General features: G+C 44.2%; 1 protein-coding gene and 1 non-coding gene across 3 annotated transcripts in view; both read right to left on the reverse strand.

Annotated features, from left to right (window-relative positions):
• Positions 1-19124, reverse strand: part of GTF3C1 (general transcription factor IIIC subunit 1) — a 115469-nt gene that overhangs the window by 84026 nt on the left and 12319 nt on the right. For both annotated transcript variants that reach the window (XM_023516723.1, XM_003795750.3), the window contains exons 3-6: positions 17339-17515; positions 16928-17071; positions 10976-11072; positions 5999-6122 (exon numbers count right to left, since the gene is read on the reverse strand). In XM_023516723.1, the coding sequence (XP_023372491.1) occupies positions 5999-6122; positions 10976-11072; positions 16928-17071; positions 17339-17515 (542 nt within the window). The remainder of the gene's footprint in view (positions 1-5998; positions 6123-10975; positions 11073-16927; positions 17072-17338; positions 17516-19124) is intronic.
• On the reverse strand, positions 13601-13787 carry LOC111727188. Its single transcript, XR_002774800.1, has one exon.

Genomic DNA, 19124 nt, shown 5'->3' on the forward strand with positions numbered 1-19124 from the left:
CTGGCCATTTTTTGGTTGCAGCCATCATTGTTGTTTGGTGGGCCCAGGCTGGGGATTCAAACCCGCCACCTTAGGTGTATGTGGCTGGCGCCTTAGCTGCTTGAGCCACAGGCGCCAAGCCCTCTTTAAGGAATTTTAGAAATAATTTGCATACTATATCCTAGGCACACCTATAAATTTACATGAAGGAATACATCATTTTCATTTACTATTGAAGTTTTTTCTACTCCGTGATGCCTCAAAAGGAAGTTTTTATATTAATGTTGCAAATCAGAACAAACCTCAAGGGAACGACATAAAAAAAAAAAAAAAAAACCCTGAAAACTGTGCATTCATCCCATCTCCTGCCCAAGAAAAGTAACTGAAGTGGCACTTAATTAAATGTGCTAAGCATGGATTTGGTCTCTAAGACTAGAGACCAAATGCCTGTTTCAAGCAGACATGGCGCAGGCATTAAGGATATAAAGTATGTGAGAGGTGTGGAAAAAAAGTCCACAACCTAGCTGGAAAAAAAGTCACACTGATAAATAACTGAGCTGGGATGCACCACAGAAGTGAGAGAAGGACTGACCATGAGCCTGGGTTTCCAGCCGGAGCAGCACAGAAGTAGGCAAAGGGACCACTGTGGGAATGAGATGAGCCTCCTGTGATCAGAATGGCTCAAGTGTGAAAGTCTAAATACTCTGATTGTTATCATGGTGGGTGCCTGCCCTCTTAATCTCACATGAGGCGCTGAAGCTACCATTATCTGTGCTGAGTCCCACTGACTCTTCTTCTGTGATGTCTCCTCCCAGCCCCAGGGAGGAGATGACTAGGACCACTCACTACGCAGGTCCTAGGGATGGGAGCACCTCCAAGGATCAGGGAGATGATCCTTGATCACCTTCACCAGAGTGAAGTAGGGTGTTCTTGGTGATGATGAAGGCAGGTACCAGAGAAATGGAACAGCACTTCTCTATCTAGCCAACTGCTATTTAATAAATGTAGTCTAATGTTGTCTAATTTTGTTTTTACAGAGATGTTAAAAATCAAACATTTCAAGTGAAAATTTCTGCTTTTTAAATGCTAGTAACAAATTTGATAAACAAGGCTGGGCATGGTGGCTTATGCCTATAATCCTAGCCCTCTGGGGTGGCGCCCATAGCTCAGTGGGTAGAGTGCCAGCCAGGTACACCAGGGCTGGCAGTTCTGAACCTGGCCAGGGCCAGCTAAAACAATAATGACAACAACAACAACAAAAACAAAAATAGCTGGGTATTGTGGAAGGTGCCTATAGTCCCAGTTACTTGGGAGGCTGAGCCAAGAGAATTGCTTGGGCCCAAAGTTTGAGGTTGCTGTGAGCTGTGAGCTGTGATGCCATGGCACTCTACCGAGGGCAACAGCTTGAGATTGTCTCAAAAAAAAAAAAAATTCTAGCACACTGGGCAGCCAAGGCGGGTGGACTGCCTGAGCTCAGGAGTTTACAACCAACCTGAGCAACAGTGAGACCCCCATCTCTAAAAATAGCAGAGTGTTGTGGTGGGTGCCTGTAGTCCCAGCTATTCAGAAGGCTGTGGCAAGAGGATCACTTGAACCTAAGAGTTTAAGGCTACTGTAAGCTATGACACCATGGTACTCTACCCAGGGCACAGAGTGAGACTCTTTCTCAAAAAAAACAAATAAACAAATTTGACCAAAACAAACACTGTGAGCCAAACAAAACATAATACTAAAAAGTGCTAGATTTGACCTACATGCCACCTGTTTATGGTCTCTACTCTGTGTTTGCTGTCACCTGCAAGCCCCATAACACCCTGGAAACTAAGACTGATTCCCACTTCCAGAATATCTAGGTGAGATGTACAAAGTCAACTACTTGCTGAAAATTACCCCACCAGAAAGTGATGGAACAAGAATTCTAATCCAGGGCTGTCATGCTTCATAGCTCATTTAGGTGTCTGTTAGCTTCAAATGGTTAGTTAATTTCCAGGGACCTCAAGTTTGAGGGAAGCCTTTCTCTAAGGTTGCCTGCCCAGCAAAGCAGGTTATTTAAGGAACTAAGGTTCCTCTTTAGTTTCTCTCTAAAGATAAATTTACCCCCATCTGTTTATTTTTAATATCTTTCTTCCAACAGCTCATGAAATAAAAATGATTAATAGATACATAGGCCATGGATATTTTAAGTATTAAGAACATTAGACTTCTAAGTCAAATACTAAAGAATCTCCAAACAGTTAAGTTCCCCAGGACACCTCTCAGTTCTGTGAACCTTTTCTTCCTTGCCACAGGACCCAGCAATCCTTTCTAATTTCCTCTCTACTCAAAGGTTCGTATCACTCCTTCCCTTGAGTTCCAATCATTCAATCAACCACACATTTACTCAGCAATGAAGAATGTGTTAAGAGCTAGGGATTCTAAGATGAGGTTTTGCTCCAGAAGGGCTTCCCGACCTTCTAGCTGCTCCTTCTTTGTTTATACATCTGTAATAGTGTAATTATCTATCTGTGTTACCATCTCCTCCACAAGACTTTTCTCAGACACAAAGTTTTCTCAGACTGATAGTTCATATTCCACCAACAAGTATCGTTGCCTGCCTTCTACAGGGCAGCAAACTAGGTGCTGGGGATGTTGTGGACCCGACCCCGTTCAGCACATTGATGAAGGCAGTCTCCATAGGTTATCTGCTATGCCTACAAAGTCATGCACACAGACCCTAAACAATCCTCTTGTATACCTTTTGGTTTTCCTTTGAGTTAATAACTCATTTGTTTCCATTTGCTTGGTTTTCCACGTGCCTGTCACTCATCCACACCCAGACTTTCTGAGCATGAAGCACGGCTCCCATTCAGTATGTTTACGTGCATTCAGCAATATTTAAACGGACCCCATCAATCCTGGGCCTTCCTCCCTGTGCCTGGAGGGACTGCTTGTTCTCTGACCCTGTCACTCCAATGTCTTTTCACCTTCTCCCTGGTGTTTTTCATCAGCTCCTCTGCTTCCTGGACTCCATGCCTTCCTGCCTCTTAGTTTATTGTTGTTTGATGCCATATACCCTCCACTAACTTCACAAAAGGGAACATGGGAGATGAATTGTGTGGACAGGTACAAATGTGTCCTAGTTTTCATTCCTGACTGGTGGTAAAGCTGAATAAAGGACTCCAGATCGAAAGTCTCCTTCCTTCAGAATTTTGACAGCATTGCTGCTTTATCACCTTCCAGCTTTAGTCATGCTGGGAAGTCTGACTGATGTCTCCTCTCTGGAGGCCCTTTATCTCCAGATCTCTGAAGTCTCAGGATCTTTGTGTGGGTTTCTTTATGTTCATTTTCTAGGCACCTGATAGGTCTTATGATCTGGAAAATTATGATCTGGGAAAATCCCTGTGCCATTTCACACAATCTCTTCTGCAGTCCTGTGCACACTCACACTCACACACACTCTCTCTGGAACCATTATCATGCGGAGATTAGACATTTTAAGTTCAGTCTTTTATTTTCAATTTGGCTCTCCCATTTTCTTTTCTTTTCTTTTTTTTTTTTGAGACAGTGCCTCAAGCTGTCCCCCTGGGTAGAGTGCTGTGGCATCACAGTTCACAGCAACCTCCAACCCCTGGGCTCAAGCAAGTCTCCTGCCTCAGCCTCACAAGTAGCTGGGACCACAGGCGCCCACCACAATGCCTGGCTATTTTTTGGTTGCAGCCGTCATTGTTGTTTGGCGGGCCTGGGCTAGATTTGAATCGGCCACCTTAGGTGTATGTGGCTGGTGCCTTAGCCACTTGAGCCACAGGCATCGAGCCAGCTCTCCCATTTTCTATCTCCTTTGAGTTTTTGCTCTTTCTGAGAGATTTTTCTCAACTTTTATCTTATCATCTCCATTAAATCTTTAATTGCAATAGTCACAGTTCTTTTTATTTCCAAGGGTTCAATTTAATATCTGCATGTTTCTTCTGTCTAGCCTCTTGTTCTGGTTTCATGGAATCAAAATTTTCTCTTCTCTGAGATTCTTTTTTTGTTCTTCTGCTGCTCACTTTTTTTGGTTCCCAAGAATTTTTTTTTTTTTTTTAATTTTCCTCAAACAGTTAGTGGGACAGTAACATGCTGCCCGAAGCCCTGTGTTCCAAAGGGTAGGGAAGAGGGAGGGACAGGTTACTATCAGATGGGCTTCAGTGAAGGGTGAGCCAGCAGGGGCTGCTATTTGTGACAAACCTCTGAATTTCAGTATTTGGGAGACTTTCCTCTTGGACTCGCCAGTTTCTTCATTAAAGAAATCTCCAGCTCTGGCATAGGGCACTGAAAGTCTGCCCATTAGCATCCTAGAAGCCAACTGGTTCTAAGAGCCCACATTCCCTTTTAGGAAATACATCAAACAACAGCATAAACCAAGAGATAGCCAAGATGGGAATGGCAGTTGGGAGGACTCTCACCTATGGAGATTGTCGATTCCGTTTTGGGCACAATGCCCTATCCCCAGCCTGGTATCACATCTCTAAGTCTAGAAACCCTCTGGCACAAGCTCTTTTGAGATAACTCCAGACTTATGTCTTTCCGGGAAAGGGCTTAAGGGGGTACAACTTCCCACATGCATTATCAGCCAATCCTCTTATCTGTAGCCCCATCCAAACTTGTGCTTTCAAAAGAACCCGGAAGCTCCAATGTTTTAGTTTATTTCAAGTTTGGAGGTGTCGATTCTTGGCTATCACACTTCATACACACTTAGCTTTCCCAGTCTGTTCCATCAGTCACCATTTATCCATCTGCCTTTGAGAACCAAAATGTTGTTGCCAGCTGTCTCGGCTGTCATTTCCTGTCCCATTCTCTTTGTACTTGAGGGTTGATTCCTTTTATATCCCTGTCATCACTATGGTGGAGTGTGGAGAAATGCATATATTCTGACTATCACTTTCCAGTTAAAGCTCTAATCCTCTGCTTTTAAAATCATTTTGGTTAGTTAGGAGGCCAAACAGCATGGGACAGAAGTGAAGAACAGAGAAAAATAAAGGACCAAGGAAGGTTTTTTACGTTTTCCAGGCTATTGTCCTTAGTTTAACTTTCTCAGAAGGCTCAACTCCTACCTTTGCTGCATACTGATTGCTAAGTTACTTAGCATCTCTTAACTTTAATTTTCTTACATAGAAAACTGTGATAATACCACCCACCTTACAGGGCTAGACGATGACAGCACACAGCACAGAGCTGGTTCTTAATAATGGCTGGCTAAAGAATGGAAAGTGAGGTGGTGCCTGTGGCTGAGTGAGTAGGGTGCCGGCTCCATATACCACGAGTAGCAGGTTCGAACCTGGCTCCAGGCAAACTATAACAAAAAATAGCTGGGCATTGTGGTGGGCACCTGTAGTCTGAGGCAAGAGAATCGCCTAAGCCCAAGAGCTGGAGATTGCTATGAGCTGTGACGCCATGGCACTCTACCAAGGGTGACAAAGTGAGACTCTATCTCTAAAAAAAAAAAAAAAAAAGAATGGAAAGTGGCTTAGTGTTGGAAAGAAAACGTGAACTTTTTTTTTAGGCACTGTAAATTTGAGATGTTGGAGGACACCACAAAGAGATGTTTGCTGAAGTAAGAACTGTTTTTGTTAATAAAAAGAAAAAAGAAAAAGAAAAAACTGGGCAGCACCTATGGCTCAGTGAGTAGAGTGCTGGCCCCATATACCCAGGGTGGCAGGTTCAAATCCGGTCCCAGCCACTCGGGAGGCTGAGGCAAGAGAATCACCTAAGCCCAGGAGGTGGAAGTTGCTGTGAGCCGTGATGCCACAGCACTTTATCGAGGGCAATAAAATGAGACTCTGTCTCTTAAAAAAAGAAAAGAACTGTTTATGCTCAGCAAACATTTTCTGCGTACTTTTGATATGGAAGGTTCTGAGCCAGGCATTGAGGCATTAGCAGTTGAATGAACATGTGAAGTCATGCCATAAGGCAAAATGGGATCAGAAAGGGAGGCTCAGGAGCTTAAAAGAGGAGGTAAGAGTCCTTTATCCAGCCAAGGGAACAAGCTGAGATCTGCCATTACCTTTCTTTGTCTTACAGGGTCCACATTCAGGGTGTATCTCTTGTAGGGGAAGAGAAACCACTTTGGCTAGTCCAGCATTCAGCATGTACTGGTACAGACGCTTAAATGTCCTTTCACACAGGCCCTGCCAAAACACAATTTAAAAGCTACTATTAGGTACAAACAAAATGTCTGAAATGACTAAAAAGTTACATAAATGAACACAAGTTCAGGACCTAAATTATCTTAAGTGAACAAATGTTGGAGGTACTAACCAAGAAAAACTACCACACTACATTGTTGGGGAAACTAAGCAAGGTCCCAAGTAGGTTATACATGATTCTGCTGTTGATTATGAGAGAGGAAAGGAGATCTGCCTAAAGAGATCCTGGCAAGGTATGTAGGTGTGGGAATGAGCCAGGTGGGAGGGGGCTTTTTACTTGATACTTTTTCATGTTGTTTTGATTTTTTTCCAACATGTGTATTAATTATTAATATATGCATGTACACATATCTTCCATGGGCAGTGGAAAAAAGAAAAAATAGATAAAAAATTTGTATAAAAATTTTTAGAAGATGGTCTACCTGTGAAGTTATAACAAAATGATGATGAGATGTCCTTCCTATCACTTGTATTTCTGCATGGCTGGTATAACCAAAATGATACTAATTATATCCTCTCTGCAGGGGTTACCAAAGGGTAGCCTCCCATGCAGGCCCTGCTTTTTCATCTATATAATGTCTTTTTTTTGGAGACAGAATTTCAAGCTGTTGCCCTCGGTAGACTGCTATGGCCTCATAGCTAAGAGCAACCTCAAACTCTTGGGCTCAAGCGATCCTCTTGCCTCATTGTTTCTATTTTTAGTAGAGATGGGGTCTCACTCTTGCTCAGGTTGGTCTCAAACCTGTGAGTTCAAGCAATCCACCAGCCTCAGCCTCTCAGAGTGTTAGGATTATAGGCATGAGCCACTGGGCCTCACTACATAATGTCTTTTAAAAAAATAATTTACTTCCCAACATTGAAAAGTGAAGAGATTTCATAAAAAAAGGAAGGGAGGGAGGAAGGAAGGACCAACCAGATTCTGGCTTCTTTTGAAAAGCTAAGACCTGACAACCAATGTAGCTGCTCACGGCAACCTCTGACAGGTGCTGAGGAACAGGTGCTGAGGAACAGCTGCTTCCTTTCAGCAGGGCACAGCCATCTTGGCAGAGCCACAGCCTTCATGCTCCCATCAGACCTTTGGACAATGAAACTGAAGGTCAGCTGCCATTTGTCACCATTTTATGCTGCTTTTCTCTAATGGTAGTTAAGAGGAAAGTTAATTTCTTAAATCTATACTGCTATCAAAAATTGTTTTACACTTGGCTCATTTTGTTCCTTTCTATCACCCTCCTGGGCAGTGCTGCCATTTGATTTTGCAACCCTTGGAAGAGTAAAGTAAGTTACCATGGCTCTAAGTTATAGATCGTACAGGAGGCACTCATGACAAAGGGGTGTCACTGAATATTCCAGGTTCCAGGGGAGGGAATGGCAGCAAAGATCTGTGGACTGCTGCTGCAACACATATGTGTGATCAACTCTCAGACTAACCAGCACTCTAGACCTTGTGGGGGCAGAACATATGGCTATCAAAACAATACAGATGACTCATGTATGGCTCATTCAAACCCACTGGCTTGTAAATGGCATCTATCATTAATCTAGCTGTGCCCCTAGCATTGTGGAAAGATCCTATGGAAACTCATCCATCAGACCTCAGCCCTCGACATATGGTACTAAGCCCTAGCAAGGGAAGATGATGTAGTTTGACTGCCAATCAGGATTTGCACAAACTGGCCGCAAAAAGAGAGGGAAGCAAGGAGAACCTCTCCAACTCCCCCCAAAAGATAGTATCCATATTCATGGCATTAACCTCACAGGAGAATGGCTCAGAGCTTCATACTCAATACATCCTAAGCTCAAATTTGTTGTGTGCCTCCTGCTTACCCAAACTTGCTCCTTTTTCTGTACTCTCTACTTTATTCAAATGTTCATTCAACAAATACTTAACTGATTGTCTCTGTGAGCCAGGCAATGTCCTCACACTGGGGCTTAGCAGGGAAAAGAGGGTCCCTGCTCTCATGAGTCTCCTTCACGCTCCAGTGCACCTCAGGGAGCAGCAGCCAGTCCAGCCAAACATACTGGCTTCATCTTAAGGCCCCCTCCCTCAGTCTTGTCTACATCGTGTATAGGTGCTCACCAAGTCCTGATGGTTTCACCTCCAAAATGCTGCTCACACAATTCTAGCTTTCACAGCTGCCACCTCCCCACGGGCTTCCCAGCTCCCTCCCACCTCCAGCCTATTCTCACCTTGTTCTTCTTGTGACTTCTACACTTACAAGGCCACCAGCAGCTCACAGGGATAAAACTTAAGGGCAGACCCTTCTAAGCTCGCCCTGACCTTCCTCTCTAGTTACATCTCCAGCACATGCCACTGGCTGCTGCCCCATGGGTTACTACTGGTAACCTCCAGGATGCCATGGTCTCCCAAAACTCTTCATGCTCGTTGTTCTGCTCTGCCTGGAACGCCACATCCCTCCTGCCCACATGGGGAAAAACCCAATGACTGAGACTTGCTCTGCACGCCTCTCCCCAGCTCTCCAAAGCAAGCACATCTCTCCTTCCACTGGCTCAGCCACATCCTCCTAAACGTGTTCACAGCCTGTCCCTGGTTAGACAGCTCCATGACAGCAATGAGACCTGTCACCCTCATGAAATTCCATTGTCTTACAGCAGAACACAGTTCTAACTCAAAGTAGACAGTAGCTGAAGTATTGTTGAATGAGTAAATTAAAGACTGTCCAGTTGCAGTCAAATCATGTTGCTTATACAGTGCACAGTGCTGACCTGAGACCAGACGAGCCCCTTCTCTGGGCCAAAAGAGTGGTTGGATATTTGTTTATTAAGTCTGTGGGGATTTCCTTTATTTCTCCGAGGGTCTCCTGAGAGAGATCTTCCCACTCTACTTTTTGTTTTCAACTGTGACAGACTCAGACACAGAGAAACACTTATCCCATACCACAAACAGCAGTGCACATGTGATGATATTGGCTCCCTGCCTCAGCATCTGAGAAGTGGCAGGGGCACTGTGGGGCTCGGCCAGAGCACAGCTAGCTCCATCTACCTATTGCCATATCACTGACCTGGGCTTGCCAGAGGTACTGACTTTTTAAGGGAAGTTGAAAACATAGACTTTTATGTAAAATCTCAATTAAAAAAAATACTAGGTCAAACTTATTCTTCACCTGTAATCCTAGCACTCTGGGAGGCTGTGGCAGGAAGATTCTGTGAGCTCAGGAGTTGGAAACCAGCCTGAACCAAGAGTGATCTCTACTAAAAACAGAAAAATTAGCTGAGCACTGTGATGGGCAACGGTAGCCCCAGCTACTCAGGAGGCTGTGGCAGAAAAATTTCTTGAGCCTAGGAGTTTGAGGTTGCTGTTAGCTAGACTAAGACCATGGCACTTTAACCCACGCAACAACGCGAGACTGTCTCAAAAAAGAAAAAAAATTATTTTTAACAGGCCAAGTCTGATCCACAAGCCTCCAGTTTTTAATCTGTTTTAAAGAGATTTGCACATGCAATGAATCAAAGACAATGTCTCTCACTCTTTTTTTTTTTTTTTTTTTTTTTTGAGACAGAGCCTCAAGCTGTCCCCCTGGGTAGAGTGCCATGGCATTACAGCTCACAGCAACCTCCAACTCCTGGGCTCAAGCGAGTCTCATGCCTCCGCCTCCCACGTAGCTGGGACCACAGGCGCCCGCCACAACGCCCGGCTATTTTTTGGTTGCAGCCGTTGTTGTTTTGGCGGGTCCGGGCTGGGGATTTGAACCCGCCACCTTAGGTGTACGTGGCTGGCGCCTTAGCCGGTTGAGCTATAGGCGCCGAGCCCTCTCACTCTTTAATCCAGAACAAACCCCAGGTAAAAATAAACAATGAAATCAGACACTAGAACTTCACCAATATAGTATGGAGTAAGAAGAACTATATGGAGCTCTGTGATCAAACCATACACAAGTCTAGCTCAGGCACCCGTAGCTCAGTGGTCAGGGTGCCAGCCACATACACCGGAGCCGGTGGGTTCAAACCCAGCCCAGACCTGCTAAACAAAAACAACAACAAAAATTGCTGGGCGTTATGGTGGGCACCTATAATCCCAGCTATTTGAGAAGCTAAGGCAAGAGAATCGCTTAAGCCAAGAGGTTGAGGTTGCTGTGAGCAGTGATGCCACAGCACTCTACCACGGGTAACACAGTGAGAATATGTCTCAAAACACACACACACACACACACACACACACACACACACACACAAAACAAAAAACTATACACATGTCCCTTTGGGGATTCACTACTGGTACCCAAAAAACTTGACTTCAGATTACCAGTTCTAAATTCTACAGTTTAACCTTCAGAGCAATCTTATTTTCCTCTCATTTCCAATTGTGGCTCCTTCCTATCTTCTACTGAAAACTGTTCAAATCAGATGGGAAGCAGCATTACCTGTACCTTTCTTCTTCTAACACTCACTTCATCACTGCCTCTGCTCCTGGGCCCAGAGACAGAAGAAATCGGGCGCGTTCAGGGTGGTATGGCCGTAGACCTGGGCCCAGAGACAAAGCAAGCAACTGCTTTCCTCCCTACCTGGTCTCACCTCCTGTTCAGGATACCCTGCTATTTCAGTATAAAATCCTCAAAATAAAATTACAAGCTTGATTATGGAAGTAAATCTAAAGCCCAAGATGTGAACTTTGGTAACAGTTTCTAGAACAAACAGGGGAAAATAAGTCAGGCAAGAGCAAGAATTTAAATGTGGATGGACAGCATTAACTCATTCAGAGAAACAAAGGGAAAGCATATTTGTTTCAAACCCACAATAGGGTTTGGGTTGCAATTCATCAATCTCCACCTGACAAAGATCTCCCACTAGCCCAGCACGTGGGAACCCCCAGCGCTCACCAGTTCTTCCCTCAGCTTTCCCAGTGTCTCCATCTGGTTACTCCGCGTGCTCAGCATGGCTGAGAGCTTCTCCATGAGGATGTCATATTTGCTTCTCCTGCAAGGAAAACCCAACAGTTTGTTTTTTCAAATGTATAGCTAGAGATAATATTTACTGCCTGTTTTTTTTTTTTTTCCCTTTGAGACAGAGTCTTACTATGTCGCTCTGGGTAGAGTGCCATGGTGTCACAGCTCATGGTTACCTCAAACTCTTGGGGTTAAGTGATTCTCTTACATCAGCCTCCCAAGTAGCTGGGACTACAGGCACCCGCCACAACGCCCACTATTTTTTGGTTGTAGTTGTCATTGTTATTTGGCAGGCCCCAGCTGGATTTGAACCTGCCAGCTCTAGTGTATGTGGCTGGCACCTTAGCTGCTTGAGCTATAGATGCCGAGCCTACTGCCTGTTTTTTAAAGATGCAAAGGGATGACTTAAATGACCACATGGGTCTCAGAGACCACCCAGCCCAGATTCCACATTTTATAGCTGGAGAGATGTGCCTATGAGCATTTGGTTACGTGTCCCAGGTCACCTAACTGGTACCCGTGTATGAACTAGAGTCTATGATCAAAATTTGAATGAAATGACATAGTCTCACTCTGTTACACTGGGAAGTGTACCATGGCATCATAGCTCACAGTAACCTCAAATTCTTGGGTTCAAGTGATTCTCTTGCCTCACCCACCTGAGTAACTAGGACTGTAGGTGCCCACCACAATGCCTGGCTATTTTTTAGACATGGGGTCTCACTCTGGCTCAGGCTGGTCTCGAATGCCTAAGCTTAGGCAATCCATCCACCTCAGCCTCCAAGAGTGCTAGGATTATATGCATTAACTTCTACACCTAGCCTGGAAATGATTCCTTAAAACATCTTACATGGGTAGGCGCCTGTAGCTCAATGGTTAGAGTACCAGCCCCATGTACTGGGACTGGCGGTGCAAACCTAGCAGGGACCTGCGAAACAAAAAAAAAGGGGGGGTGGGTGGGCGGGTGCAGTTGCTACCGCCTATAATTTCAGCACTTGAGAGACCAAGGCAGAGACCTTGTCTCTAAAAACAGCTGGGTGTTGTAGCAGGCCCCTGTCGTCCCAGCTACTTGGGAGGTTGAAGCAAGAGAATCACTTGAGCCCAGGAGTTTGAGGTTGTTGTGAGCTATGACGCTACAGCACTCTACAGAGGGTGACAAAGTTAAGACTCTGTCTCAAAAAAAATAAAACACCTTACATCTTTATAATACTTCTAAAGTTTAGGAAGCATTTTAAACATTTCTTTATAAATCACTTGGTGAAAGACAGGATTATTTCATAACGAAGTTAATAGGCTTTCCCAAAATTCAAGCCTAAGACAGAAACCTAAGCCTTTTTCTTATAAATCTGGTACTCTCTTCCCTATATCATGGCCCCTCTGTGATCTGAAGCCCTGGTTTCTGCCTCTGACTTTACTGGTGTGACTGATCCCACCCTCCATCTCATTTCTACTGCTAAGTGGATGTCATGCCAAAGGCTTCCAAGCTAACGGCCAATAATGGAAGCGAGTAAAGTGTCAAGGGCTCTTAACTATGTGTGCCCAGGGTAAATTAGGAAGGGTAAAGAGAAGAGCCTTTTTGCTGGTTCAGCTGGATAAGGATGGCATGGTTTGACTCATAGTCCTAGAGAAAGGGAAAGCCCACATCCGGGATCCAGAGACCGTGTCCACTTCTCCACTTGTATTGCCTCTCAACAAGTGAAAGAATAAATGAAGGGACAGATATTTACTGCACAGGATTTTATTTTATTTTATTTTATGACAGAGTCTGAAGCTGTAGCCCTGGGAAGAGTGCCATGGCGTCACAGCTCACAGCAACCTCAAACTCATGGACTTAAATGATTCTCTTGCCTCACCCTCCCAAGTACCTGGGACTACAAGCGCCCACAGCAACACCCAGCTATTTTTGTTGTTGTTGTTGCAGTTATCATTGTTGTTTAGTAGGGCAGGGCTGGGTTGGAACCCCCCAGCCTCGGGAACCCGCCAGCCGGCACCCTACCCTCTGAGCCATGGGCACCGCCTGGAACTATATACATTTTAAACACTGTTGTCATGGCCTTTTTACACAAGAGGAAAATAGTGATTTAAAGAGGTCAAGTGAGAGGTACTGATTCAAATAGAGAACTTGACGGAAGCCGAGTTCTCTCCTGCCCCATGGCTGCTACCCTGTGTTCTCTGTACTCCACAGGCTGCACTCAAGGTATGAGTTTGGCAAGACAGCTATTTAACTAATGGATAGTATAGATAATTAAAATGTGAATTATCACAACATGATTCCCTTCAGTGTAGTACAGTTGACTCTTTGACAGCATGGGTTTGATCTGGGCAGGTCCATTTACACCTTTTTTTCCCTTTTTCAATAAATATATTGAAAATTATTTTGGATATTTGTCACAATTTGAAATATTTTTCACAGACAAACCATATAACCTGGAAATACTGAAAAAATTAAGAAAAAGGTAAGTCACGAATGCATGAAATATAAAGTAGATCCTACCCCATTTTAACATTTACTACCATCGAATACACATAAATCTATCAAAAAAGTTAAAATTTTATTTGTCCTGTTTGCAGTATCATACATGATCATCAAACTGCTGCTAGAATGCTCACACCTGTTACTGCAAATTTCAGAACCCAGGTGAGACTTCTCCTGGGAATTTACTTTAGGTCAGGATCAGGCTGCCTGGTACCAGGCTGTACCCACAACTGGCAGGTTCCACAACACAGGAGCCTTTCCCCAGACCATAAAATTTATTAAAACTTATATGCACAAATACTTACAGATCATACATGGTGCCATTTGTAGTTGAAAGAAATGTAAACAAATGTAAATATGCAGTAATAAGCCATAAGTGCATACAATTAATGGTAATACAACCTGTACTACTATAATAATTCAGTAACCACCTCCTGCCTGCTCCTATTGTGGCAAGTTCAAGCGCTGAGATTATTGGTTGAAAATGCTGTGTGACTCTAATCATCTCTTTGTGAGCAGTTTGTCTCTCCAGTAAATTGTTATCACAGAAAAAGTGATCTCTCAGAACTCCAATGTATTTTTCATTGTGTTTAGTGCAATACCATAAATCCTGAATGTCACCATGGGCCTCGTACAAAATGCCACTAGTGATACTAGAAGTACTCCCTAGAAGGAGAAAAAAAGGTACGACATTATATGAAAAAGTTAAACTGCTTGATATGTACCATAGATTGAGGTCTGCAGACACAGGTACCCACCACTTTATACGGACAATTCATCTTGTAAACACAGATCACACAAACGTACAGTATTGATTAACACAGTGCAGTACTATAAATGTCTTTTTCTTCCTTATGATTTTTTTTTTGAGACAGAGTCTCACCATGTTGCCCTTGGTAAAGTGCCATGGCGTCATAGGTCACAGCAACCTCAAACTCTTGGGCTTAAGTGATTCTCTCGCCACAGCCTCCTAAGTAGCTAGGACTACAGGTGCCCACCACAACGCCTGGCTATTTTCTTGCTGCAGTTGTCATTGTTGTTCAGCTGGCTCTGCCTGGGGTTGAACCTGCCAGCCTCAGTGCATGTGGCTGGCGCCGTAACCACTGTGCTATGGGCACCAAGCCTCTTTCTTATGATTTTAGTAACATTTTCTTTTCTCTAGTTCATTTGTTATAATAATACAGTATATAATACATATAACACATACAACAAAATACATCTTAATCAATGTTAAGTTTTGGTCAAAAGTTATATGTTCATTTTTAGTCCTACCCCCCCCAGTATTATTCAAAGGTCAAATGTATTTCCAAAATGTAAGTGAGAAGATAAACTAGGAGTTCAGAACATTACGACATATTGACTGTGTACCAGTTTGAAGGCTACTAGTCAGCCGTGCAGAGATGATTTTCATCCCTTGAGATCTATAGTCAAGAGACAGTTCATATATGTGTGTCAAATATTTTTGGGGGTCAAGCCATGTGGAATGTAGTGGGCAATACTGACTTTAAAACTTATTCTTGGGCAGTGCCTGTGACTCAGTGGATAGGGTGCCGGCGCATACACCAAGGATGGTGGGTTCAAACCCGGCCCTGGCCAAACTGCAACAAAAAATAGCCAGGTGGTGTGGTGGGCACCTGTAGTCCCAGCTACTTGGGAGGCTGAGGCAAGAGAATTGCCTAGGCCCAGGAGTTGGAGGTTGCTGTGAGCTGTGATGCCATAGCATTCTACTGAGGTTGATAAAGTGAGACTCTGTCTCTACAAAAAAAAAAAAAAAACTTATTCTGAGGCTTGGTGCCTGTGGTTCAGTGGCTAGGGCGCCAGCCATATACACTGGAGCTGACAGGTTCAAATCCAGCCTGGTACTGCCAAACGACAACTACAACCAAAAAAAAAAAAAAAATAGCTGGGGGTTGAGGCAGGCGCCTGTAGTCCAGCTACTTGGGAGGCTGAGGCAAGAGAATCACTTAAGCCCAAGAGTTTGAGGTTGCTGTGAGCTGTGATGCCATGGTACTCTACTAAGGGCAACATGGTGAGACTCTGTCTCAAAAAATAAATAAAATAAAACTTATTCTGAGTGTTCACTCCCTCCCCTTTGCAGAGCACCTGGCCACGGGAATAAAGAGCAAGGACTCTGTCAAATGGCCAGGGAGAATCACAAAATCATTCCCCAAGGTCCAGGGAAGGATTTGCTTATTCTTCTCCCTGTTATCCCTCAGCACTGCCTACCTCTACCACGAGTGCTGATGGCCAGGCACTGCGAGGCCCAGAGTTGCTTTTCCTAGGCTCTCCACCAGCTTGACCTTTCCCCACCCTGGCTTCTGCCCCTTCCACAAAGGAGGACATGGGGTTGTAGAGTATAGACTAAGACCTCTGTAGAGTAGTAGAACACTTCTTTCCTCCATTCCTTAACTAGTCACCCCAATAGCAAGGATTAAAGAATCAGACAGGCTGGGTACAGTGGCTCATGCCTGTAATCCTAGCACTCAGGGAGGACAAGGCGGGTGAATTGCTTGAGCTCACAAGTTCGAGACCAGTCTGAGCAAAAGCGAGACCCCATCTCTAGTAAAAACAGAAAACTGAGGCAAGAAGGTCACTTGAGCCCAAGTTTGAGGTTGCGATGAGCTATTACGCCACAGCACTCTGCCCAGGGTGACAGCTTGAGACTATCTCAAAATAAATAAATAAAGAAAGAAAGAATCGGACATAACCTATTCATTCTCAGAGACTCCCTAGTTCTCAGAGGGAATGTGTACATAGTAATCATTTATTGCATTGTCTGGACTATGATACCCAGCTAGAATAGCAATATTACACATTGCATTCTTTCAATAGCACCTCATCACCTCATTTCAAGTTTGACTTATTTCCTTTAGTTTTTACACCTCTCCAAAATGTCACCAAAATGTTAACAGTTTCTATTTTTTTGTTGTTGTTTGTTTGTTTTTGAGACATAGTCTCACTTTGTTGCCCTTGGTAGAGTACTGTGGTGTCATAGCTCACAGCAACCTCAAACTCTTGGGCTCAAGCAATTCTCTGCCTTAGCCTCCCAAGTAGCTAGGACTATATTTTTAGAGATGAGGTCTCACTCTAAGCTCAGGCTGGTCTCCAATCTGTGAGTTCAGGCGACCCACCCACTTTGGCCTCCCAGAGTGCTAGGATTATAGGCATGAGCCACTGTGCCCGGTCAACAGTTTGTATTTTTGAGCTGCAAGGTTATAGATATTTTTTTCTTTCTTTCATGCATCATGTCCAGATTTTCCAAATGAGCAAGACTTATTTTCATCCACAAGAGACAGTAAATATATCTGTATAAAATTATAGTCATATTCTGATTTGCTTTAATTTTTAAAAGTATATAATATGGCTGCAACATAAAAGTAATCAGATGCTTTGAATTCTATAAACAGTACCTGTCCACATGAAACCGGTTCAGGAGGAGGAGTATTGAATGTTGTTGGGCTCCAGTGGGTAATCGGATGACATGAGACTGCATCGTAATGAGCCCATTTTTGTTCAAAATTTTCCTGTGATAGTGGAGCTTCCCAGCATCAACCCTAGAGAAGGAAAGGCGCATGGGCTATGTCATTTACTTTGTCAATAGCTTTAAGCCCACAATGTATAAAGGCTCTCATTTGGACATGCATACCAGAAACATACCCCCATCCAATCAACCTAAAAGAAGAGTCATTGTGAGACAATGGCCTTGGAAAGAAAAGCCATGCCTCTCGAAGACAAAGCAGCAGGCCTCTATATTTAGAATGTAAGGTGCAATGACCAGTGAGCCCCATAACTTAAAGCACAGAAGCAAATCCTCCCCTTACTTGAAAGCAGTGCTGTGAAGGTCTCGCTGGAGTTCTCCTTGCCACCTGGACCGGCCTAATCGCTCCAGGATGCAGTACGAGAAGTCGGGGAGCTTCAGGTCAGGATCCCCCTCCTGGCCTATCAAGGCCCTGTACCGTATGGCCTGAGAGGCAACAATGATCAGTTTCTTCCCCCACCTACAAATCAGAAACAACCACATAAAGAAATAAGCTTACCCAATTTTAAGAAAACTAAAATATGAAAAAGCAGAACTTTTTGGAACCTCATTTTCTGCTTTTTCTCAGAAGTTCACAATACCCCTGAATTAAGCTAAACAAGTTTTCAGACCCTTATAACTAACTATACGGTGTGCTGAAGAAAAGAGACAATCTTATTTCCTTCCTGAAAGCCCTTCTAGGGCATGCCAAGGTACTCCCTCCCGGCCCCTCCCTTTTTTGAGACAGAGTCTCACTTTCTCTTCCTTGGTAGAGTGCCATGGCATCATAGCTCACAACAACCCTCAAACTCTTAGGCTCAAGCATTTCTCTTGCCTTAGTCTCCCAATCCTCTCTCCCAGAGTGCTAGGATTACAGGCATAAGCCACTGTGCCCACCCTCAAAGCACTCATTTAAAAACTAAACTCCTGAGCAGCGCCTGTGGCTCAGTGGGGTAGGGCGCAAGCCCCATATACCAAGGGTGGTGGGTTCGAACCCGGCCCCCCGCTAAACTGCAACAAAAAAAAATAGCCGGACATTTGTGGCAGGCACCTGTAATCCAAGCAACTCGGGAGGCTGAGGTAAGAGAATCGCCTAAGCCCAGGAGTTGGAGGTTGCTGTGAGCTGTGACGTCACAGCACTTTACTGAGGGTGATAAAGTGAGACTCTGTCTTTAAAAAAAAATAAAATAAAATCTAAACTCCTGGCTTAAGCACCCATAGCACTGGCCATAAGCACTGAGGCTGGCAGGTTCAAATCCAGCCTGGGTCTGCTAAACGACAACTACAACCAAAAAACAGCCAGGCATTGTGGCAGGCGCCTGTAGTCCTAGCTACTTGGGAGGCTGAGGCAAGAGAATTGCTTAAGCCTAAGAGTAAGAGGTTGCTATGAGCTGTGATGCCACAGCAACATAGTGAGACTCTGTCTCAAAAAAAAAAAAAAAAAAAAATCTAAACTCCTTGGGCCCAGCACGGTGGCTCATGCCTGTAATCCCAGCACTTGGGAGGCCGAGGCAGGTGGATTGCCTGAGCTCACAGATTCAAGACCAGCCTGAGCCAGAGTGAGACCTTGTCTCTCAAAACAGCTGGGTATTGTGGTGGGTGCCTATAGTCCCAGCTACTTGGGAGGCTGAGGCAAGAGAATTGCTTAAGCCTAGGAATTTGATGTTGCTGTGAGCTATGCTACCACGTACTTTACCAACGATGACAAAATGAGACTCTGTCTCAAAAAAAATAAATAAATAAAATCCAAACTCCTCTTTACAACCTAGAAGTCCTCCATGTTTTGGCCCTCCCTGCCATACTCATCTCATCTTCCATGTCTCTGCCCCACACAACAGTCTTCTTGTTCCTAAAAGAAAAGGCCTCAGGGTAGTTGCCCTTGCTATTTTCTCTGTATCACTGCTCTTCTTCTAGACACTTAGGTGACCAATTTCTTCTCCGATTCAGATCACAGTTCAGTTATCAATTCCCCACGCCTTCCATAAAGTGCCAATGAGAGTTCCAGGCCCACCCCAACCATTCCCATATTTTTCATAGCAATTAGCAGTCTCAGAATGGCCTTTTTTTTTTGCTGACATTCTTGTCACTTT

Source organism: Otolemur garnettii, unplaced genomic scaffold (assembly GCF_000181295.1).
Source record: "Otolemur garnettii isolate 467f Iridium unplaced genomic scaffold, OtoGar3 scaffold00096, whole genome shotgun sequence".
Lineage (NCBI taxonomy): Eukaryota > Metazoa > Chordata > Mammalia > Primates > Galagidae > Otolemur > Otolemur garnettii.